Source organism: Nycticebus coucang, chromosome 3, assembly GCF_027406575.1.
Source record: "Nycticebus coucang isolate mNycCou1 chromosome 3, mNycCou1.pri, whole genome shotgun sequence".
Taxonomy (NCBI): Eukaryota; Metazoa; Chordata; class Mammalia; order Primates; family Lorisidae; genus Nycticebus; species Nycticebus coucang.
Window position 1 is genome coordinate 18,410,961 of NC_069782.1, and position 24,725 is coordinate 18,435,685.

Sequence of the window (24,725 nt, forward strand, 5' to 3'; positions counted from 1 at the left end):
TGTTTAACCTATATCAGACACATTTCAGATGCTAGACAAATGATTATAAACATAACAATGAGGTAAGTTAAAATTCTACTAGTGCAAAAAGCAAGCATATGCCAAAAGCAAAGCATATGAGTTAAACAAATGCAGACTGAACCTCTCACCAAGGGCATGGCTGGGATAACAAACCAGAGAAGCTCCTTGTAAACATTGTAAAATATACATTTAAAGATTAAAGATTCATACAGCCACAAAAAAAAGGTATCCTAACAACACTATAGTAGTGCATTTATTTTATCTTTAGAGTTCAGAAACCACTCACTATGTGTCTAATGGTTTGCATATTTTCTTTAAGAGAAAATTAGTGAGACACATTAATTACAAATACTGTAGTACAAAAATCCCAGTTCTTTACAAAAATTATATATTAAAATATTCTATACACTTTAAATTAGTAACTGGAACACACAAATATATCAATTCTGCACAATTAAATCCATTTTGGCTGGGGGTATTATACATGAAATCTGAGGACATAGCTACTCAGTCAACCTAAACTGGCAGAAGGTTATGTGGTATAAAAAAAGATGGACTTGTGCCCCTGCAGTTATTGCAGCTCTTTGTTTGAAATATTTTCTCTGCAATTATTGCTCTGTATATTCATTCTAGATTAAAACAGGCAGTGGAACCATGAAATTCCTAAAAGGTTCCAAACAAGTTACCTGCAGTAGAGTGTTCAATAATGCCTATCTGTATCTTTAAGGTTGTAATGGAACCTGAGTTAGCTGTCTAATGCTTATATTTTCATTGTAAAAAAGTTTATACAATTTCGACGTAAAAAAATGCAAAAATAAAACATTTAGAGCATTTACAAAAATCTTACAAATGTTTAAAACACTATTTCAAAACTTGTGGCCTGTTAAGGTGCTTATTTCTTTTTGCAGTAGGAGGACATATACTTTAATTTTTGAATTTTAAATTATGAAGATTTTAATTTTAGCAAAAGCAAAGTTAGAGTCATTAAGACAGATGAAAATGTTCAAGGATATACTTTACTTCTAATGAAAAAACAAAATTTTAGTGGTGAAAGGGACCTTAAAGGTAAACTATTTTAACCCCTTCATTTGTCAAGGAGGAAAATGAGAGCCAAATAAGTTTAAGTGCTTTGGCCAAAAATATATTCAAATATATCATCCTAGTAAGAATCAGGAAAACTCATTATTCTTTTTGTGTTTTACCATGATTCCTGGAAAATAATAAAAATTACAAAGCAGAGTTTCTGAACTTATCTCTTTCTTAAGTTTTGTGCTAACTGTAAACGAACAGAAGAATCAAGTGGCTACTAAAATTAGTATCACAAATATTATCCAACAGAAGACAGTTGTTAGAGGACCACTGCTCACATAGAATAAAGATAGAATACTCAAAGATAGGGCATTTACAATGTAGAGAACATTTACTATGTGAGACAGCATAGTATACAACAGCCAGTTACTATGATCATCTCAGTAACTCTAGGATGACTGGGTTACTTTATAAAAGATATTGGGGCAATAAAGCTTTCTAACTTTTACTTTAATTTTACTATTTTTCTTTATAAAAGAGCTATACTTTTAAGGAAGAACCCATATACTAATTTTCAGAGAGTCTTTGCTTCTTTTCTATTTTTATTTGGATCTAGAATTGAGCAAATACATTTTAAGAACAACTGACAAACTCAAATTCATAACTGCTAGAAATACAGAGAATACTCTTTTAAATGACAAATCTTCATAACCAGTTCCTAATAAATAATTATCATCACAATAACTTCAGTTAAAAAAAAATCAATTTAAAGGTGCTTTCTTATTGTTACCTTGAAGCCATCGAACTTGTGTAGCTGGTCCATATCCCTTTTCATTCTTTGCTGATATCCTGAACACAATAGCAGGCCTGGATGTATAATCAATATGTGCATTTGCAAGTTGCCCAGCAGTTACTATACATGATGTTTTAAGACCACAATAAATCCTCATAAACACAAGTTGACTTGGATTATCTTGTATCTGTGCTGTGCGGATAGCCAAGTAGGCTGAATATTCCAAAATATTTCCAGAAGGTGAAGTCGGAGGTTCCCAGGAAAGATGGATACCTTCAACATTCTTGAAGACAGGGGTAAAAAACAGAAAAATATTCTTAAGTTTTCTCTATTATTGCTTATTATGTTGAGTATATCTTTAGAACACAAAATGCTTGTTTTCACTAAAGTAAATGCATTAGATGTTATCTCTTATTGTTGACTTTTAAAAACCTACCTTAATTGGATCTACAATTCATGCTCAGTTTTCAAAAGCAGAACTAGGCTTACATGTCACCTGTAATATCCCCAAAAGGGGACTTTTCTTCCCTAAAAGTAGATATTTTCTTCTCTAAGGAGGGGCAAGACCTTAGGATAAGATACAACCCAACTTCATATGTTTTATTAAAATTTTTAAGCACAAACTTTTTGGTTTTATAACAACAAGAACAACAAGAAGCACATCCCATCTCCCTGCCTTTCTGTGATTTGGATGCTATAATTTTGCTTAAAATTTGATACCCCAAAATATCACAAGTGATTAGCAAAAAATATTTTCAAACTTTGTATCCATTCCTTTTAGATATCTCTTATTTCATTAGATGCTAACAAGAATTTCTAAACTGACAGTTTACTTTATGTATGAAGTTTCAAATAATTTAAGTCACCTAGTCTTGACCTGATGTCTCACCTTTGAAATTCTGACGGCAGAAGGAGCTCCAGGAAAACCAGGAATACAAGTTTTAAATTCACTGATTTTGCTGAAAGGGCCTATTCCACAACCATTGATTGCAGCAACCCTGAATCTATATCCTGTGCCTGGAACAAGGTCTTGTTTCTTAAGTAAACTGTAATCAGGTACATCAGCATTTCCTACCTAAAATATATACAAAAGTCAAAGAAAAGGTACAAGTAATTTATTATTAAAGTTTAAAAAAGTATATAACTTTCTTTTCTTTTCTTTTTTTGAGACAGAGTTTCACTTTCACCTTCTGTAGAGTGCCACAGTGTCACAGCTCACAGCAATCTCAAACTCTTGGGCTCAAGTGATTCTCTTGTCTCAGCCTTCCAAGTAGCTGGGACTACACGTGCCCACCACAACTCCCAGCTATTTTTAGAGACAGGGTCTCACTCTTGCTCAGGCTGATCTTGAACTCCTGAGCTCAGGCAATCCACCCACCTCACCCTCCAAAGTTTGGGGATTATAGGCATGAGCCACCACACCTGGTCCAAAGTATTTAATTTTCATTAAACAATAAAACTTTTAAAGAATGAACTATGTGGGGCGGCACCTGTGGCTCAGTGAGTAGGACGCTGGCCCCATATGCTGAGGGTGGCGGGTTCAAACCCAGCCCCGGCCAAACTGCAACGAAAAAATAGCCAGGTGTTGTGGCGGGCGCCTGTAGTCTCAGCTGCTCGGGAGGCTGAGGCAAGAGAATCGCGTAAGCCCAAGAGTTAGAGGTTGCTGTGAGCCGTGTGACACCACGGCACTCTACCTGAGGGCGGTATAGTGAGACTCTGTCTCTACAAAAAAAAAAAAGAATGAACTATGTTTTAAGGCTCTATTTCACATTTATTTCTCTCTTTCTTTCACACGTGAAATGAACCTTCTATTACAGGAAAGCAACTAAGCCCATAAATCTGATTTTTATCCAGAGGAAAAGTACCCTTTCTGGCTGAGAATCACTAATTATGGATAAATGTAAAAACATTCTGCACATGAACAACATGGAAGTAGAAAAAAGTGGCAATCACTATAAACATAGTAACCACTACTCCATCCTCACCTAAACTTAACTTGTAGCAGAACTCTCAGAAGGTTTACTGTCAGATAGGAGTCTGGCCAGCAACAGTCTTTTAGAGACAGGCAAGCAAGCTTGACAGAAAAGGAGTTACTAGCATGTAGTGTAGAGCATTTTTAAGAATTAATGTTCAGTAGACAATAAATACTAAATTGAATAATTAGATTATACACTCTAGGAAGATAATTATATTTACAACTTCTAAACAATTTTTACATATTCTCCCTTTCACAGTGAGAGACTATCAATGTATTATCCTACTTTAAGAGAGCCCTGTCATCCCTATTTTAAAGATAAGGGAAGGGTTGAAAAGTTAAACAAGTGACTTGCCAAGGTCACCCTGCTAAGGTACTAGAACCAGTGATTCAAACCCAAGTTTACTGAATCTAAGTTTTATGCTCTTTTTCTCTTTTAGGAAAAATCAGGTAGTTTCTAGGCCCTTAGATAAGATATGTCCTTATTGGGTGGCGCCTGTGGCTCAGTAAGTAGGGCGCCGGCCCCATATACCGAGGGTAGCGGGTTTGAACCCAGCCTCGGCCAAACTGCAACCAAAAAATAGCCGGGCGTTGTGGCGGGCGCCTGTAGTCCCAGCTCCTCGGGAGGCTGAGGCAAGAGAATCGCGTAAGCCCAAAAGCTTGGAGGTTGCTGTGAACCGTGTGACATCATGGCACTCTACCGAGGGTGGTAAAGTGAGACTCTGTCTCTACAAAAAAAAAAAAAAAAAAATAGGGCAGCACCTGTGGCTCAGTCGGTAAGGCACGGGCCCCATATACCGAGGGTGGTGGGTTTAAACCCAGCCCCGGCGGAACTGCAACAAAAAAATTGCCAGGTGTTGGGCGACGCCAGTGGCTCAGTGAGCGGGGCGCTGGCCCCATATACCGAGGGTGGCAGGTTCAAGCCCAGCCCCGGCCAAACTGCAACAACAACAAAAAAATAAACAAATAAATAAAATAAATAAATAAAAATAGCCAGGTGTTGTGGGGGCACCTGTAGTCCCAGCTACTCGGGAGGCTGAGGCAAGAGAATCGCTTAAGCCCAGGAGTTGGAGGTTGCTGTGAGCTGTGTGATGCCATGGCACTCTACCGAGGGCCATAAAGTGAGACTCTGCCTCTACAAAAATAAATAAATAAATTGTAAAATCAGGAATTTAAAAAAAATAGGCAAAAAAAGTGTTCCATTCTCTAAACACACTGTTAAGCAAATAAAAGATATTTCAAAAGATCTTTATCTGCATGGGTCAAACGATTATTTATGACTCAAAACCCAGCTCAGTGATTGAATAAGAGTTTTTCTTTTTTTTTTTTTTTTTTTTTTGGAGTCTTGCTATGTTGCTCAGGCTGGAGTGCAGTGGCTATTCACAGAGATGTCCATAATGTACTATAATTTCAAGCTCCTGGGCGCAAGCGATCATCCTGCCTCAGCTTTCTAAATAGCAGGAACAACTGGCACATACCACCATGCCTGTCTCTAAGATTGTTAAAATGATATCCTTGTGATATAGTCTATAAAAGAATACAAGATAACTTGGTTTGCAGAACTCTCAATCATAGATTGTGGATGGATTTCAGTTTCGTTCATTCAAGTGACATGAATCAGGGTTATAGAAAAAAAATCTCATTCTTGAGGTTTATAATTCACAGTGCAGAAAATACGTCAATAGCTACCTTTGAGATGCTTTGCTTCCCTTTTGGCAGCAAGTAAAACTGGCTCACCAAAGCTGTATTATTTTTAAAAATTCCCACATCACACCACTGTCGTTCTCCTGCTTTCACTGTAGCCACTGGATTTGAAGGAGTCTCTTTCTAGTTTCAGAGAAAGAAAAATTTATGAAGACTCTTATTGAGCATATAAAAAAATTTCAAGATTTAATAAGTCCATGCAGTGATCTATAAGTAGGTATATGGATAAACACCACAACATTAATAGCTCATAAATATATAAAGTCTTAACAAATTAGGCCAACTGATAGTGAAACAGGGATACCAATTCAAACACAGGAGTGATAGGCATTCTCCAAGCCAGTAGCTGTATACTATCAACCTAGCTGGAGTTAGCATGCTTTCCAATCAGTGGTACGTTAAAATGCCAGCTGTTTTATAGAACATTGTCATTTCAGAGACTCTCTCAGAACCTGTAATTCCTTTAGTGTGACATTACAACTTGCTCCAAAAGGAGTAAATAAAGAAAAATTCATTCCAAGCTGGCTCATTTCTAGATGCAAAAACAACTAGCAGAAATTCAGTGATCTTTGCACTTGAAATACCTGTGATTCTCCAAACCTAAAAGGAGAAAAAATGTTCAAAACTAAAATGCAATTTGAATAAACTGTAGTATATACTAAAGAGGAGTAAATTAAACAGTTTTACATTTTTTACCCTACTTTTAAACAAAGAAACTTCCTCTACCTTAAGCTACTTTTAGTGATAAGTGAATTATACTTATCCCTGGAACTAACCTTTTTAAGCCATCTTCTTATAAATGAGACACTGTTTCCAGAAGCTCAAAACAAATGTGCACTTCAGTTATTTATTTCTGTCTTAAATATATAACAGCAGAGGTACATACTTATAATTCACAGTTTTTGTTATTTAGGCTATCACACATGACAAAGTGAACTAAGTAGAAGAGTCTTTAAAGTTAAAAAAATAATAGCTTTAAACTTGTTTCATTTTTTTTTAAACTTGTAAAAACTCTCTTCAACAACTTTTATAAAACAACTGGCTGCAACTTAGATAACATACAATTCTGGCTGAGGCATCGCAAAAGAAAAAAAGGTTCACTGTAATAATCTAAGAGTCTAAGAACACTAGGATTTTACATTCTAGAAAGACGAAAGCTGATAAAAGTAAATATGATCAAACCGCAGAAAATCATAACTGAAAGAAAACTAAGACTATAGACAATTCTTAAAGATTCTTAGATCTTAAAGATCCTAAAAGGTAAATAGTGGGACAGATTAAAAACTCTTGCATGTAGTAATAATGCTGAAATGACCAATAACAAAAAAAACCTCAAAAAGTATATAAGTATATATTATGCTTATATTTATCCAATTAAGACAATGTCGGTATATTTGTAATGCATTTTCCTGGCATTTTAAGTTTGATGCTACGTAGACCAATTCTGGCCTCCATAAAATAACTCATTATCAGAGATTATTGGGCTACCTTACATTATGTCAATTCACTATTGCAATTCTGTTGTGATGCTATTAAGAAGCAATAGAGTCATCCAGGTTTTATGTTCTATAACACATCCTATCTTTTAACCACTAATGTAAATTACACATGTATGCACATATTGCACAAAATATACACATGTATGCATACTTGTATATGTGGGTATATATATATAAATACATACACACATTTCAGGTTACAAACATAACATTTCATTATATAAAAATATAGAAAGCATAAAAAAGAATGTAAAAATTCTCTGTAGCTCTACACCTTGAAAGAGTCATCTAGCATTTTAGTGTGGATATGTATAGGTTCATGTAAGAGTATAAATGTATGTATTGCATGTATTTTTTTTAAAAATTCGGAACACAGCATATATAATTTTTAATTCAGTTTTTTTCACTAAACATTATACTGTGAACATTTTCCTATTCAATCATTTATTTCTAAATTGATGTCAATTCATTTCTAAATGAGACATGAAAATATTTTTATGAATTAATTTAGAATTTGCTCAACATTTAAAAGGACACAATCATCTGTAAACATGCATCACCACCAGGTCATGTACTTACAGAAAATGGCATTGCTGCAGCATGAGTCTCTACACGGCTAATCTTAGTTGCAGGCAGTGCACAGGTTTCATCAACTAAAAATTAAATAATTCATCATAAGACTTACATAATCTTATCAAATTAACAGGCATATTAAAATATAATTTATAAATATATAAATACTTAATATCAAACCATACATTTAAAAATGTTTAAAGAGTAAATTTTATGTGTATTTTAACACAAAAAATAATTACAGGGTATTATACCATTATTTACAAAAATTAGTAATATGTACTTTTAACTCAAATTTGATGACTAGCTAAAACTTCAAAGAAGTGTTTACCAAAGATGAAACACAATTTTTTGCAAAAGAATAAGTATTTACAAAGTTAGAAATCAATTAAGCTGGAAGAATTACTGATCCATAGTCTAGAACTAACATCTTAAAAAAAAGTTTGTTAAATTTATTCATGATAGGTAAGATACAATCCGATTATGTTTCAATAGTGTGCGCTCATCTAAACATTTTATGTAAGGCAGCAGAGAATATTTTATAAAATGATTTTAACTGAAACGCTTTATCTGCTTATACATGAATCAATCCAAGATGAAATACAATTCCCATCTAAAACAAATAAGTATGATGAATTTATATACAAAAATGGTTCAAAATACAGTATGTGAAACACATTTCAAACCTTCAGATTTGGTACTGAATGTTGTTAGTGAAGTTTCATCTTTAACAACTGCCCCATTTGTACTGGATGATTCAGTTTTAATGGTCTGCTGGGTTACCATAGTTTGTGCGCTGGAAACAATACTGGATGCCGAAGTTTCAGGGATTACTGTTCTTACATCCAGGCAACTATTTAAAACACCTATATTTGCTGAAGTGTGAGGACCTAAAATCAAAATAAAATGAACAATTATTATTACATTATTATTAATATGGTGCCTATGGATAATTGTTGTACTTACAGTTATGTCATATAATTCATAGTTTTTTCAGTTTTAAACTCATATACAAGAGCACCACAAATGGCATTAATATAATTTAACCATTAGGCATAAAATATTATAAAAATAAAGTACATTATATTCATAAGATACATCCAACTTCTTAGCTCCCTCTTTCATTCTAAACATTGAACCATTGTTCTTGATTCTCTGCTAAACACTTATTTACTAAGTAACCACTCTTACTAGGCATGGATCTGAGTGTTAGAGAAATAAAGGTGAACAAGATAGAAAAAATACCTCCTCAAAATAAATAATTTCAGGTAGTATTAAGTGCTAAGAAATAAAACAGTAATAGAATAGTAGCACTGACATTTATAAGAATTTGCCTCATAAAAATTCTACAGCTCATCACCAATTACTATTTAGGTTAAGTATTTACTTGGTATTTTGACATTGTTCTAACTCAATTCAATATGGTAGGTAATTTCTTCTTAAGATAATGAATCAAAATTGTGTAATGGTCGAGTGCAACGGCTCATGCCTATAATGTAGTACTTTGGGAGGCCAAGGTGAGAGAATGGCTTGAGTCCAAGAATTTAAGACCAACCTGAGTAGCACAGTGAGAGATCCCATCTCTACAAAAAATAAAAAAAGATCAGACAGGTGTAGTGGCATGCACCTGTAGTCCCAGCTACTTGTGAAGCTGAGGCAGGAGGATCAGTTGAGCCTAAGAGTTTGAGGTTACAGTGAGCTATGATCATGCCACTGCATGCCAGGCTGCGTGACAGAGCAAGACCCTGTCACAAAAGTAAACAAACAAAAAAACACAACTGTATAACATTTACTTTTTCTATGACTCTAAAATTCCCTACCAATTTCATTAAAAGTTTTAGTTTTATTTAAAATATCATCCTTATACCTTCATTTTTCCTTAGCATATCCACCACACAACTATTATGATCAGAAGCATTAGATGCCAAAGATGAATGTAAAATGGCATTAGAATCCATCAGTGTTTTCAAGTCTGGTCTGCTTTTCATTGAAGTTCCTTTCATGGCTATATGTTCAATCTTTACACTGTTTACTGTATCACTGAGCTACAAGAAATCAAATAGTTTATTTTAGCAAGCAATATTCAATAAGATAAAAAAATGTATAAAATAAGCAAAAGCATTTACAACTTAAGTTTCCCAAAATATAAAACATTTATCAGTAAAGGATTATTCTTAAGTTATATAATAATTTTAAAAAAAAATGTTTCACTTATCTCCATACTCAAAAAGCCAGTTTTAAATGAAAAAGGAAAGGTATATATTCAGGGGAAGAAAATCTATGTAAGTGGTGGCTAGTTTTACAAGTAAATATGTAGGGAACAAGATAAAACACCAAGCTACTGAGTGTAACCTTCTGGTCAACTTTCCGTAAAGGTCAGACAGATATACTTAAACTCTGATGACTCCTAAAAATAAAGTCTCAGTTACAATGAAACGTCACCCAAATAAACTACAGTAGAACCTCCATAGTTGACCACCTCCCTACATTGACTTCCTTAAGTTCATCTAATTTTCAAAGGTCAGACATGGAACCACAAACACGCAAGGAAAGTTTCTTATGTTGATCCCTCCACATGTTGATAGTTTGTTACGGTCCCTTAGGTGGTCAACTTACAGAGATTCTACTGTATTCTGTATGTCTGTATTTTCTAAATAGATATAAAGATTGAATACAAATATATACCATTATTCTTTACCAGTAAACATTTTGGATAAAAATCTTCCTAATTACATTTTCTCTACTTTCTTAAACATTTATACTGAACACACTTAAACTTTTTGTTAATTCATGTCATCAGTGTGAACATCAGCTATTATATACCAATATGTATAGGTCTACTTAACCATAACAGTGAGCTGGTTTCATTCCATATTGCTGTTCCTTTTTAAATACCTATTCTTGTTATTACTTTTCTATTTTTATTATAAACCCTTATAAGTTCTCATGGCTCTAAAGGTACTTGTCCATAACATACCCTGTACTTGCCCTTAATTGATGGTGCTTCTATTATTAAGTGATGATGATTATAATGATAGTCACAACCTAAATTATGCAAGGCATTGTGCCCCACTTAATCTTCACAAGAATCCTGTAAGACTCCTGTTTTATATGCGAAGGTAATAAAAATCAACTAAAATAACTGCTCCAGTAACAGCTAAAATTTGAACCTAGGTTTTTTCATTCAAAGTCTCTGTGCTACAGTATCTCTAGTATACTCTCTGCTTAAAAACCAGATGCTCTAACTAAAATTTTATAAAATAAGAATAAATAAACCTGATAGTTTTGGTTAAACATGGTAGATTAAACACATTGGTTTCAGAAGATTCCTCCAAAACCTCAATGCAAATGATCAGAACAAAAAACTATGAAGGTATAAAATTTATAAGGAAAAAGAGAACGGAGAAGAGACAATAGCCAATAAGCAGGAAATTAAAGCAGGAAAAGCTGGAAGTTAAGAGTCTTCTCCTAAGTGAAAAATCACTAAGATATAACCTATTTGTCCTACAGGGCCCAGGAAGGCATCTGGTATTGCAGTGGCAGAGGTGCGAAGTATAAGAAAACTCTGGGGGACTGTCACACAGAAGCCTGGATGAGATGTATTGAGGCCCTAGCTCTGCTTTCCCAGCACACAGAGAAATTCCTCTCCCCCATACTAACTGAAGACAGGAAATAGGCAGGAAGGTTGAAATGTGAGGCTCTATGTTATGTTGATACAGAAAGTGTAAGGAGAGGTACCCATATTGAAAACAGGAGGCAAGTGAACATCTACATGGTAAACACACAGATATCTCCCTCCAATTCCCATAGCAGATGGAAAATATAGTATTCGTGGGATGCAAAAACCATAGACCAGGAGGCCCAAGTTTTTATCTCCACAGGTACACAACACCAACTGTAGGACTAGAGTATGCTCACATTTTGGTATCCACTAGGCGACCCAAAACCAATCCCCGAGAAATACCAAGGAATGACTATTAATGTTAGATACTGAAAGAAAGCTACACCAGTTGAAAGTAGTTGTTCCTAAGAAGCAGGAAGCAGAAGCAGGCAGGCACAGGGTAGAAAACTATAGCTGTTCATCATGAGCTGTATAGTACCATCTAAATTTGTGATATGCACATACAGGGTGGCCATAAAGTTCATGTGCAATTTAAAATACTGTGCCATTTAAAATTGCATGTGAACTTTATGGCCACCCTGTATACAATCAACACATAACATGTACACATAAAATGTAAATGTATTATGTCTACTAAATAGGCTATTCACAAATAAATTATGTGAGATTTACCTATAACAGCCTCTTCCTGACCTACTGTAAGTGTGACACGACATATTTCCTGACATATGTCTTTTTTGTACATTACTGGTCCTCAGTCATGCCTAGACTATACCTTTAGACTATACCTATGTGGGTGAAAACCTATACCCACATCACTTTCCTTGAGGAGTCTATTGATGTAAACAGCAGTTTTCTAGAAAAAAATAATGAATCTGAGTAATTTTATTCATTAGTCCCCACAAAGACCTACTGTGAAGTACTTCGTAAACAAGGAATAACCTCACATACACAGGTGCTCAATTTAGCAACTGATATTCTTTGGAAACAAAATACATAATAAAAAATATATTTCATATATATTTATAAAGTACCCCTTTACAAGTTTAAAATGTAGATTGCAAGAGAGACTTTGCCTAACAAATGCAATCAGTGTAACCTGGTTTCTTGTACCATCAATGAATCCCCAACAATAAAAAAAAGGTGGGGGAGCGGTGCACTCACGGGCCCCATATACCAAGGGTGGCGGGTTCCAGCCCAGCCCCAGCCAAACTGCAACAAAAAAATAGCCAGGCATTGTGGTGGGCACCTGTGATCCCAGCTACTCGGGAGCCTGAGGCAAGAGAATCCCCTAAACCCACGAGTTGGAGGTAGCTGTGAGCTGTGTGATGCCACAGCACTCTACCAAGGGCAATAAAATAAGACTTTGTCTTTAAAAAAAAAAAAAAAATTGAGGCTGGTAAGGTGGCACCTATGGCTCAGTGGGTACAGCGCCGGCTCCATATACTGAGGGGGCTCAAAAAAAGAAAAAAGAAAAAAAAAAAAAGATGACATTTAGAAATGGAAAAATATAGGGGTGGCGCCTGTGGCTCAGTCAGTAAGGCGCCGGTCCCATATACTGAGGGTGGTGGGTTCAAACCCGGCCCCGGCCAAACTGCAACCAAAAAAAAAAAAGAAATGGAAAAATATAGACATATAAGTATAAATTATAATGAATTAGTCTGTTGTTCTATGTAATGAAGATAAGCTTCTCTTGACCAGGGGTTTTCAATTCAGGCCTCTGTCACAACAATCTGTGAAGCTTTCTTTAAAAAGAGAGCCTCCTAGATTTTGCTTCACTAGCTCTGGTGAAAGACTTGGGAATCTGTGTACATGTTTGTGTGTGTGTGTGTTTATCTCAAAGATAATTCTGATGTACACCCATGGTTAAGGACCCATCTCCTAGAGTAATATGCTAAAACTCAAGGAAATTGAGAATATAACTATAAATATTTATACCATTATAAACTTTTAAACTTACACTGTTAGAAACGATGCTATTACTGCCTTGTCTGTGAAGGTCCATCCTGACGCCTGTAAGAATGAGAAAGTTTAGACTGATGTGCTCTTAATTAGCTTAAAGAAAATATATCATAACCAAATATTTTTTCAAGTTACATATTAAGGTTAAAAAAAGAGTATCTTTATCAAAATATATCTATTTTTTAATAGCTTAGGTTGATTGAAATCCTCTCTGGAAAAATGCATAAAATTAAACTTGCTTTTACTCTCCAAGTACCTGTTTAGTTAAAAATACTCTTGAAAAAAGCTGAAATATATATGAAAGTGAATTAAAACCATCTGCTGAAGAAATATGTCAAAAAAGAAAGTGCATCAGAATGAACTGAAGAAAAAATATTCTATTCTACAAGTCTGTAAGTTCTACTACATCATAATGGTAAGATAGCCAAGTTTCAAAGTGGAAACTCAACGTATTCGATTCACCAGGCACAAACCATAATATAACAAAAGTTCTTAAAGCAAGCCTAATCAGAGTTTTCTACAGTATCTTTTTTAAAAGTATATGAGCATATATACTTTCACTAAGTATGAAAATTATGTTACCTTGCAAATTTGGTGCCACTGCAGAATCTGATGATGTAGCTTGGTATGGCAAATCTGTATTCAACTGCAAAAGATAGCCCTCAACTGTAGGCACTTCATCCCATTTGACGTGAAAAGAGTTGGTAGTAGCTTTGATCAGCTGTACTTGTGATGGTGCTGATGGTTTTTCTAAAAAACAATATTGATACAGATTTAAGTTTCAAGTGCTTAGCTTGTGTACTAGAGCTTTGAAAACATTAGCAACAACTATTTCATCTGTTTACCAAAAGAAGGAAAAGGAACTCAGATAAGCACAGCTACCATAGGTCAAACAAAAAGTTTAGAGTTGTCATTCCATTTACTTATTTAATTCCTTATATAAATAAATCCACAAATGAATCTAGTACCAAACTACTTGAGTTATTAGATTCATAAAAATGTTTAATCCTAAAAGGAGTTGGGGTAGGGGCAAATATTTTATGTTTATAGCTTACACTATTTTACCTTCTTTACAAAGTCTAATATTTTTAAATTTATGAGCCAATTCTCAGCTAATAACATATAAACTAGAAATTCTATTAATGGGAGCAAAGAAGACTTGAACATGATATTTTGGAAAAACATGAAATTTTTAAGCCTGTAAATTCATCCTTATAGAACAAGTCTAATACCTATCTCATTTTTTTTTTTTTTATTGTTGGGGATTCATTGAGGGTACAATAAGCCAGTTACACTGATTGCAATTGTTAGGTAAAGTCCCTCTTGCAATCATGTCTTGCCCCCATAAAGTGTGACACACTAAGGCCCCACCCCACTCCCTCCCTCTCTCTTTCTGCTTCCCCCCCCCATAACCTTAATTGTCATTAATTGTCCTCATATCAAGATTGAGTACATAGGATTCATGCTTCTCCATTCATGTGATGCTTTACTAAGAATAATGTCTTCCACTTCCATCCAGGTTAATACGAAGGATGTAAAGTCTCCATTTTTTTTAATGGCTGAATAGTATTCCATGGTATACATATACCACAGCTTGTTAATCCATTCCTGGGTTGGTGGGCATTTAGGCTGTTTCCACATTTTGGCGATTGTAAATTGAGCTGCAATAAACAGTCTAGTACAAGTGTCCTTATGATAAAAGGATTTTTTTCCTTCTGGGTAGATGCCCAGTAATGGGATTACAGGATCGAATGGGAGGTCTAGGTTGAGTGCTTTGAGGTTTCTCCATACTTCCTTCCAGAAAGGTTGTACTAGTTTGCAGTCCCACCAGCAGTGTAAAAGTATTCCCTTCTCTCCACATCCACGCCAGCATCTGCAGTTTTGAGATTTTGTGATGTGGGCCATTCTCTCTGGGGTTAGATGATATCTCAGGGATGTTTTGATTTGCATTTCTCTAATATATAGAGATGATGAACATTTTTTCATGTGTTTGTTAGCCATTCGTCTGTCGTCTTTAGAGAAAGTTCTATTCATGTCTCTTGCCCATTGATATATGGGATTGTTGGCTTTTTTCATGTGGACCTATCTCATTTTTTAAGTATTTTTTTTTTTTTTTGTAGAGACAGAGTCTCACTGTACCGCCCTCAGGTAGAGTGCCGTGGCGTCACACGGCTAACAGCAACCTCTGACTCTTGGGCTTACGCGATTCTCTTGCCTCAGCCTCCCGAGCAGCTGGGACTACAGGCGCCCGCCACAACGTCCGGCTATTTTTTTTGTTGTTGTTGTTGTTGCAGTTTGGCCGGGGCTGGGTTTGAACCCGCCACCCTTGGCATATGGGGCCAGCACCCTACTCACTGAGCCACAGGCGCCACCCTTTTTAAGTATTCTTTAGAGTAGTGGGTCAGTAAACTATGGGCCATGGGCCAGATTCAGCTCATTTGTTTACATATTGTCTGTGGCTGCCTTCCTGTTACCATAGCAGAGACCGGTAGTTACAACAGAGACCACAGGACCTACAAAGCATAAAATATTTACACTCTGGCCCTTTACAGAAAAAAACAAAACTGATGAGCCTGTTTTAGAGGATAATTAAGCCTAATTCCTTCAACCATTCCCATGTAAATTCCTCCATGATCCTATTCACAATCCAGTTTATTTATGTTCTCAAAGTAAGACAACCCAGACTTGAACAAAAGCAGTAAGTAAGAAGCTAAATCTATGAGAAGTTACGTGAAGAATAAAGAAAACAGAAGGTTCCAAATCAATAAAATAAATTAAGAAAATTCCCTAGAACTGAAGAACTGAAAGTGTTCACTGAGTGCTCAGCACAATGGATACAAAGTACACACAACAAAGCAAATCATTATGAAACTTAAATAGTGGGGACAAGAGAAAAATCCTAAACGCTTCCAGACAACAAAAAGGAGGTCTAAAAGACCAAAACTCAGAATTGGTTTGAATTTCTCAACAAAAACACTGGAAGTTTGGCTCGGAGCCAGTAGCACGTGGTTACGGTGCCAGCCACATACACCGAGGCTAGTGGTTAGAACCTGACCTGGGCCAGCTCAACAACAACTGCAACAAAAAATATCCAGACGTGTGGTGAGTGCCTGTAGTCCCAGCTACTTGGGAGGCTGAGACAAGAGAATCACTTAAGCCCAAGAGTTTGAGGTTGCTGTGAGCTGTGATGCCACAGCAGTCTACCGAGGACAAAATAGTGAGACTCTGTCTCAAAAAAAAAAAAAAAAAACAAACACTGAAAGCTTGACTATAATAGAACGATGCTTCCAAAATTCTGAAGGATAATGATTTCCAGTATAAAATTCTATTTCTATTCAAAGTGCCAATAAAGTGAGAAGGAAGACATTTTCAACAGTGCAAGATTTTTTAAAAAGTATCACCTGTGCACCCTTTTCATTGGATGGGTTTCACAAAAAATAAGAAAGTAAGCTAAGAAAAGGAAAACTATGGGATCCAGGAAACAGGGAACTGAGCATAGATGAGAGGCAAAAGATAACCTTAGGAAGATGGGAGACTCTCTCTCTCCATGATGATAGAGTCTCAGTTTTTAAGAGCAGCTGTGCTCAATTTTTAAGGGCAACATCCCAGATTAGAGCAGGACAGCTTTCTTCAAGATGATAAAATTTGATAGAGCATCTGATGCATCTAACCTTAATGACAGAAGATTTAAACAAATAATAGAGAGTACAGATTGAATTAGCGGCATGTACAGACAGATCTAAAACAAACAAATAAAACTGACAATTACTACTTCACAGCAAATAAAAAAATATGCCAGAAAGATTCAACTATGAATAGTATTTATAGAGTCATAATGTAAACATTGGATACTCATCTAACAAAATTATGGTGTAATCATATTGAGAGAATAGAGGGTAGGGAAGGTATATGGGAGAAGGGTGAGGAAAGGTAGGAGGAAGAGTTAAACCCTTAACTTCCACAGTAAAAGCATAACATGCCTAAGGTGAAAAAAAATTCATATAATAATGTATGAGTGTGATGTACAGATATGGAAATAAATATCCAAAGAATCATTTAACAGAGCTGAGAACAGATGCTTATAAAGCAAGAAAAATGTAAGGAAGGTTGGAGCAAATGACTATTTTTTTTTTTTTTGAGACAGAGTTTTACTTTGTTGTCCTCAGTAGAGTGCCATGGCATCACAGCTCATAGCAACCTCCAACTCCTGGGCTTATGTGATTCTCTTGCCTCAGCCGCCCAAGTAGCTGGGACTACAGGCACTCTCCACACGTCTGGATATTTTTTGTTGCTGTTGTCATTGTTATTTAGCTGACCCGGGTCGGGTTCAAACCCACTAGCCTTGGTGTATGTGGTTGGCACCATAACCACTGTACTACCAGCTCCGAGCCAAATTTCCAGTGTTTTTGTTGAGAAATACAAACCAGTAGCTGAGATTACAGGCGCCCACCACAAAGCCTAGCTATTTTTTGTTGCAATTTGCCCAGAGCCAGGTTCAAACCCACCACCCTCAGTATATGGGCCTGGCACCCTACCCAGTGAGCCACAGGTGCCGCCCTGCTATTTTTCATTAAAAAGCCTATTAGTCTTTTAAATGATATCAAATGCACAAATTTTAACTGAAAGTGAAAAAAAGGCAAGATGAAGAACCTCTACCTCCCCTCAAAATTGATGCTAACTTATGTTAACTTTTGTTTAGAGTATGAAGCCTTTTATGAAAATGTTCATGGAAAAACTGTCCATTCAGATACAACTGTTTTTTACCCTACTAAATTACAAATCCCTCAGACAATCTGGTTAAAGTTATATGATCCCTACCAAGAAAACTTCATACATATACATTTTTCATCCAATTTCACAGAACTGAAATTCAACCTCAGACTTCAGTTAATTCCCAATTTCAAAAAAGAATCAGTAAGCTGAATTCTCTGTATTTCTTTTTGCTAGTATGTGCTTCTTCCATAGAAAGCATAGTTTCTAGCTTAGTTGTTCCATTCTTTTTACATTTATGTTAATTTTTATACATATACATAAGTATATATGTACACATACATATATATATACGTACCTATGTATACATATATATACACCAGTGGTTCTCAACCTAATGCCGTGGCCCTTTAATACAGTTCCTGTGGGTCGCGACCCACAGGTTGAGAACTGCTGATATACACATTTTTTTTTTATTGCAATAGAGTTTCACTCTGTTGCCCCGACTAAATTGCAGTGGTATGATCGGAGCTCACTGCAGCCTCTAACTCCTGGGCTCAAGCAATCTGCCTTCCTCAGCCTCCCAAGTAGCTGGGACTACAAGCACACATCACCACACTTGGCCAATTTTCTTATTTTCTGTATAAATTCACTATGTTGCCTATGGTGGTCTCGAACTCCTGGTCTCAAGTGTTCCTTACTCCTTAGCTCTCCCAAAGTACTGGGATTACTGAGCCACTATGCCCAGCCTTAATTTTAATATTAAGCTATTTTTACTTAATAAAAATAATATATGCTACTACTAAATATACAGATAAGGAAAAGAGCAAAGCTTTGGCGAACACCTAATCTCAGCTTTCAGATGCTACACTGCTATGGAGCCTTCCAAATTTTCTATTTATAACTAAAAAAAAAATAGTCATAGTTATATTTTATTATCTGCTTTCTCACATGACATCACATACTAACGTCTCCAAATCTAATTTCTCTACTAGACTCCCAGATTTGTTTATTCAACTCCCTACTTAATTTTCTTTCAAACTTAGTGTGGTCTAAATGGAACTCTCAATTTTCTCCACAAGGGCATTTTCTCTTCATCTTCCCCATCTCAGTAAATTATTCATGCTAAAAACTTCACCCTCCTTTCTACTTTTCTGTCATCTGCTACACTCAACTTATTAGCCAGTGCTGCCAACAAGAGCTCCAAAATATATCCTGTATTTATCCATTCCTCTCCTTCTCTTTTTTTTTCTTTGAGACAGCCTCACTTTGTTGCCCTCAGTAGGGCTGATGCCCTGGCACCCTAACAGGACAACAGAGTGAGACTCGGTCTAAAAAAAAAAAAAATGTAAACTCTACCATCAATGCCTTTTACTCTCTCCTTTTTGTTTACTCAGTTCAAATCTGCTCCTGAACATGCCAAGTATTCCCATTTTAGGGAATACTTGTACTTGCTGTTTGCTCTTCCTGCAGTGGTTTCCCCAGTCTTTTATATGGGTAGGCGCCTTCTCACCATTCAAATCACATCTCATATAGCATTTTTTTTTTTAATTGGAGTCTCGCTATGTTGCCCTCTGTAGAATGCCATAGCATCACAGCTCACAGCAACCTCAAACTCTTGGGCTTAAGCAATTCTCTTGCCTTAGCCTCCCAAGTAGCTGGGACTAAAGGCGCCCACCACAACACCCGGCTATTTTTTGTTGCAGTTGTCATTGTTGTTTAGCTGGCCCGGGCTGGGTTCAAACCCACCAGCCTCACTGTATGTGGCTGACGCCATAACCATTGTGTTACGGGCGCTGAGCCAACCATATGTCATTTCATCACAGAGGCTTTTTCTAACTTTTACTCTGAAGCAGCGTCCACTCTCCATTTCTAGTACCTCCCATCACTATCTCATGTCTTCATGTGCTTACGAGAAACACAACTTACTCTGTTTGATTATTGCTTATTATCCCCCTGCCCTCACACCCTTTCAGAATGTAGATTCTTTGACAAAAGGGACATTATCAATCTTGTTCACTCCTGTATTCTCAGCATTTAGAACAATTCTTACTACACAGTTGTTAATCAATAAATATTTATTAAAAATGGCTATGAATTCCACATTAAAAAAATTTGGTGCTCTAATACTTTTTTTTTTTTTTTTTGTAGAGACAGGGTCTCACTTTCATGGCCCTCGGTAGAGTGCCGTGGCCTCACACAGCTCACAGCAACCTCCAACTCCTGGGCTTAAGCGATTCTCTTGCCTCAGCCTCCCGAGTAGCTGGGACTACAGGCGCCCGCCACAACGTCCGGCTATTTTTTGGTTGCAGTTTGGCTGGGGCCGGGTTTGAACCCGTCACCCTCGGTATATGGGGCTGGCGCCCTACCGACTGAGCCACAGGCGCTGCCCCAAGTGCTCTAATACTTTTTAAAAAAATTTATTTTGGAATAATTTTAGATTTGCAGAAAAGTTGCAAAGACAGTATAGTGCTGCTATAACAGATAACTCCAGCTTCCCCCAAATTTACAAATTTGTTAAAACTAAGAAATTACCATTGGTAAAATACTATTCATTCTACTACAGACCACTAAGACTTCACTAGTTTTGCAATTAATGGCTCTTTTTGTTTTAGAATCAAATCCAGAATATCACACTGCATTTAATCATCACATCCCCTTAATCTCCTCTAATTTGTGACTATTTCTTAGTCTTTCTTTGTTTTTCATTACTTTGAAACTTTTGAAGAGTATTGCTCACATATTCCATACAATTTCTAGAATGCACTTCCATTTGGGTTTGTCTGATATCTTCTTGTGATTAGGATTATGGATTGAGATTATGAATTTTTGAGAAGAAGTACCACAGAGGTGAAGTGCCTACTTATTACATGATATCAGGGGGATAAGTTATATCAACATGACATCACTAGTCACAGTAACCTTGATCACTTGATTAACCTGCTTGCAGGTTTCTCTACTGTAAAGCTACTATTTTTCCTTTTCCATACTCTACTCTTGGGAAAGGAGTCTCTAAATCCAGCCTACACTCAAGGAGACAGGAATTAATATACTCATGTGGAGTGCAGAATATCTACATATATCATTTCTGCCATTCATTTTTAATTACGTGGCATTTACTTTAAGTCTCAAAAGACAGGTGTTATTTGAGTATTTACCTAAAAAAAGTTTTATTTGTTAAATACTCTTACCTACCAGTATCAAGATACCAAAGATCCTTGCAGCAAACCTGACTATTAAGTGCTTTTTTATAGCCATCTCTTCCACTCCAAAAATACAAACGTGTACCAATTGCAACAGCGCAATGTCCAGCTCTTGGTCTTGGTCTTGAATTTTTTTTATCTTCCTGAGAATCTGATACTAGGGTGGTCCATTCTACTGTATCTAAAAAGAGAGAAATATCCTTGGCTTATCTATTTTTCTTAAACAACAAAACAACTAAATTTTTTTTTTTTTTTTGTAGAGACAGAGTCTCACTTTATGGCCCTTGGTAGAGTGCCGTGGCCTCACACAGCTCACAGCAACCTCCAACTCCTGGGCTTAAGCGATTCTCTTGCCTCAGCCTCCCAAGCAGCTGGGACTACAGACAACTAAATTTTTTTTATTAATAACTTTATTTTGATGAATAACTCTTAAAAGACTTACCCAGATTTAGGTAAGAAAATGAACTGGTACATCTCCATTCACAATCATGAGGTGAAGTCTCAATATTTTCCCCCTTATGTGGAACCCATCCACCAAAAATGTACATCCTGAAATGTAAAACAAACAAGAACATAAAGTAGCTGACTTAATTTTACTTTTTGAATTTAAAATGCTAAGAATAATAAGATTAAATTTATTTTACTCAAAGCTTTAAAATTATTCACTCACTTATCACTGTCAAGGTAATGGGAATAATAAGAGGAATAAAATAGTCTCCTTTTAAGTGTTAACAATATTATAAAGCAACAGAGAATCAAAATTATTTCTCTCTGGCAAGTTACTTAAAGAGAGAAATATTTCAATTATTATACTTTTGAAAATCACAACTGTCTATAATAGGGTACCTAGTCAGAAATGTGCTCAAACGATCTATGATATCCAAGGCAAATTTAGAATTGTATGCATATAGGGTGGCGCCTGTGGCTCAAAGGAGTAGGGCGCAGGCCCCATATACCGGAGGTGCAGGGTTCAAACCCGGCCCCAGCCAAAAACTGCCAAAAAAAAAAAAAAAAATCTATTTTACATATTGGGGGTCCAATGGAAAATTTCATTTTCTAAAAGGGCTCTTCTGTTAAAAAAAAATGTATGTTATAAGATTTCATTTAAATGTAAAGAGTATTCTGTCTGGTTTTTGAGGATATTTTTAAAAAAGAACTAGTGAGGTTCGAAATTATAATACTAGTTTCCTAAAACATTACATTTAAGTAAAATACCTACACTAAAAAATACTTCATTAAATTCTATTTAAACAGTCCTCCTAATTGTGGCAAATTGTTGCACAAATAAGGAAACTTGTTGATGGCAGTGGCTCCAACCTTTATAGTGTGTACTCTGTATGTACAAGGAACTGTTCTAAGCATTTTGTGTTGTACTAATCCATTTATTCTTCATGAAGACCTTGTAAACTAAGTTTTACTTTAACCCACATTATATACTTGAGGAAACTGAGTGCAGACAAATTAATGTTATTTGTCCCAGGTCATATAAGACAGGCACCAAAGTGGAGACTTGAATCTGAGCTATCTGGTTACAGAGTCTGTACTCTAACCATAAGTCTACATTGCCATCCAAAGTACGAGTATGTGCTTGAGTACAAATCAAGCTCTGCCAAATATATTAATATGTAGAAAGAAATAGTGAGGTAGGTGTGCCAAACCTGTTGACAGAGAACAAATCAGTTTGACAACCCTGCCTTTGCATTTCCGTAATGCCTACTTTGTTCAAGGCATTGTGAGGAATGCAAAGAAGTAAAAGAGAGAGCACGAAAGGAAAATGACACACTAAGTACGTATTTTAGCTTCTGTAGATAAATTATTTTAACTTTAATAAACATAATCAAACAGTTAAATTTAATAATCTACTGCCAAGAAAATAGTATTGTGAGGAATATAAAGTAAAAGAGCATGAAAAGAAAATAGCACACTATTTTAGCTTCTATAGACAAATTATTTTAGCTTCAGTGAGCACAAACTTTATTAAATTTAATCATCTATTTCCAAAAAAACTAGCAGCATGACTCGTCTTTGTGGGCATCTTTTTCAAGTTGGTTTTCAAAAAGCAAAATACAAAAAACACCATACTTGTTTCCTATAAGACTGGCTGTATGAAGGCTTCGTGGAAGTGGCACTGTCCCTCTAGTTTCTGGTTTTGACCATGACATGTTTTCTAAAAGTAAAAATAATTATATTAGCAATCTGATCTAACAACAGAAAATTACAACTTCATAATTAAAATAAAACAAGGACTTATCAAAATGAAGCAAAAATATTTTAAAACAGTTATTTGACCTTCATCTTAAAATAAACATTTCCAGCTGACATAAACTGCCAATCAGAAATCTACTTACACTTGAATATTAGTACAGTCAGCCCTCTGTATTGGTGGGTCTCTTTTCTGTGGATTTAACCAACCATGGATTAAAAATATTTAGAAAAATATTAAGTCTGTACTGAACATATACAGACTTTCTTTTTCCTGTCATCATTCCCTCAGCAATACAGTATAACAACCATTTACACAGTATTTACGTTGTATTAGGAATTACAAGTAATCTAGACATCACTTAAAGAATACAGTGCACAAACACTATGCTCCATTTTTAATGGAGAAGTACACTTAGGGTGCCATTAATTTTGAATTAAGAACAGTACTAGGGATCTTACCATTTTAAAGAAGAGCACATTGTGTAGAAGATAGTCAAAGGTGACAGGCACACTACTTTCCAATCATTCATTCCTAGGATCCCTTTAGGAAAAACTACCTACACAGTTTTTACATCCAGGTATAATATATTGCTAATGATATATTTCCTATAGATTGGGTAACCATATGAAATTATCATCCCCAATAGGAAATTTTTCAGTGTGAAAGGGGTACTGTAATATTGATAATTACATGGGACAATAAGTACGAATCAGTACTATCCCAGGCAAACCAAAATATATGGTAACCCTATTTACAGAAAGCACTGGAGAGTTAATATTATCATAAATTAGGTATTCATTTGTTCAACCTGATTTATCAGCAGTCATTCACAACACATCTCAGGAGCCCCTGGGGCTACAAGTGCTGGTTATAATCTGAGTACAACTCAATAAATACTGCAATCAAAAATATTTTTCAAAGCATTTTTTTAATTTGCCATATTCATCATAACCAATTCCTGAGTCTGAATCAAGTTAAGCTTACCTAAGTCAAGTTGCCATAGGTCATCCAGGCGAGCACCACACATTCCGCCAAAAACATACATTTTAGGACTTCCAGAATCTTTTTTACAGTATATAACAGCTGTGTGGGATTCTCTTGGAGAAGGCACAACCCCTTTAGTCACAGGGATGCTCCACCCCACAACACCTGAACCATGCTGCAGCTCCAACTCATAGAAATCATTTAAATATCTAGGATATCATAAAAGAAATTAAAACATTCAGATAATACACACCCTTTACTTGCGTTTTGCTTCTATTTTTAAAGATAATGTGTGAAAAATTAATATGGTATAGAAAGGCATTAGGAGGGCAAAATCCCCAGAACTCAATCATTCAACACACATTTATCAAACATTACTATGTACCAGGCAGTTTATATTAGCACTTTGAAGAGTTTAGAGTTTAATATAGTTTAGATTGCTCA

At 35.7% G+C, this 24,725-nt stretch overlaps 1 protein-coding gene across 1 annotated transcript in view; it reads right to left on the reverse strand.

The window, feature by feature from the left end:
• Nucleotides 1-247: 247 nt before the first annotated feature.
• The window catches only part of HCFC2 (host cell factor C2), a 32,793-nt gene continuing 8,315 nt past the window's right edge, over nt 248-24,725 (reverse strand). Inside the window, exons 4-15 of the mRNA XM_053584963.1 lie at nt 24,282-24,490; nt 23,174-23,258; nt 21,534-21,640; nt 21,084-21,272; nt 13,761-13,928; nt 13,177-13,229; nt 9,462-9,639; nt 8,281-8,484; nt 7,601-7,674; nt 5,508-5,645; nt 2,733-2,918; nt 248-2,126 (exon numbers count right to left, since the gene is read on the reverse strand). Of these exons, the coding sequence (XP_053440938.1) occupies nt 1,812-2,126; nt 2,733-2,918; nt 5,508-5,645; nt 7,601-7,674; nt 8,281-8,484; nt 9,462-9,639; nt 13,177-13,229; nt 13,761-13,928; nt 21,084-21,272; nt 21,534-21,640; nt 23,174-23,258; nt 24,282-24,490 (1,906 nt within the window). The 3' untranslated portion in view covers nt 248-1,811. The remainder of the gene's footprint in view (nt 2,127-2,732; nt 2,919-5,507; nt 5,646-7,600; nt 7,675-8,280; nt 8,485-9,461; nt 9,640-13,176; nt 13,230-13,760; nt 13,929-21,083; nt 21,273-21,533; nt 21,641-23,173; nt 23,259-24,281; nt 24,491-24,725) is intronic.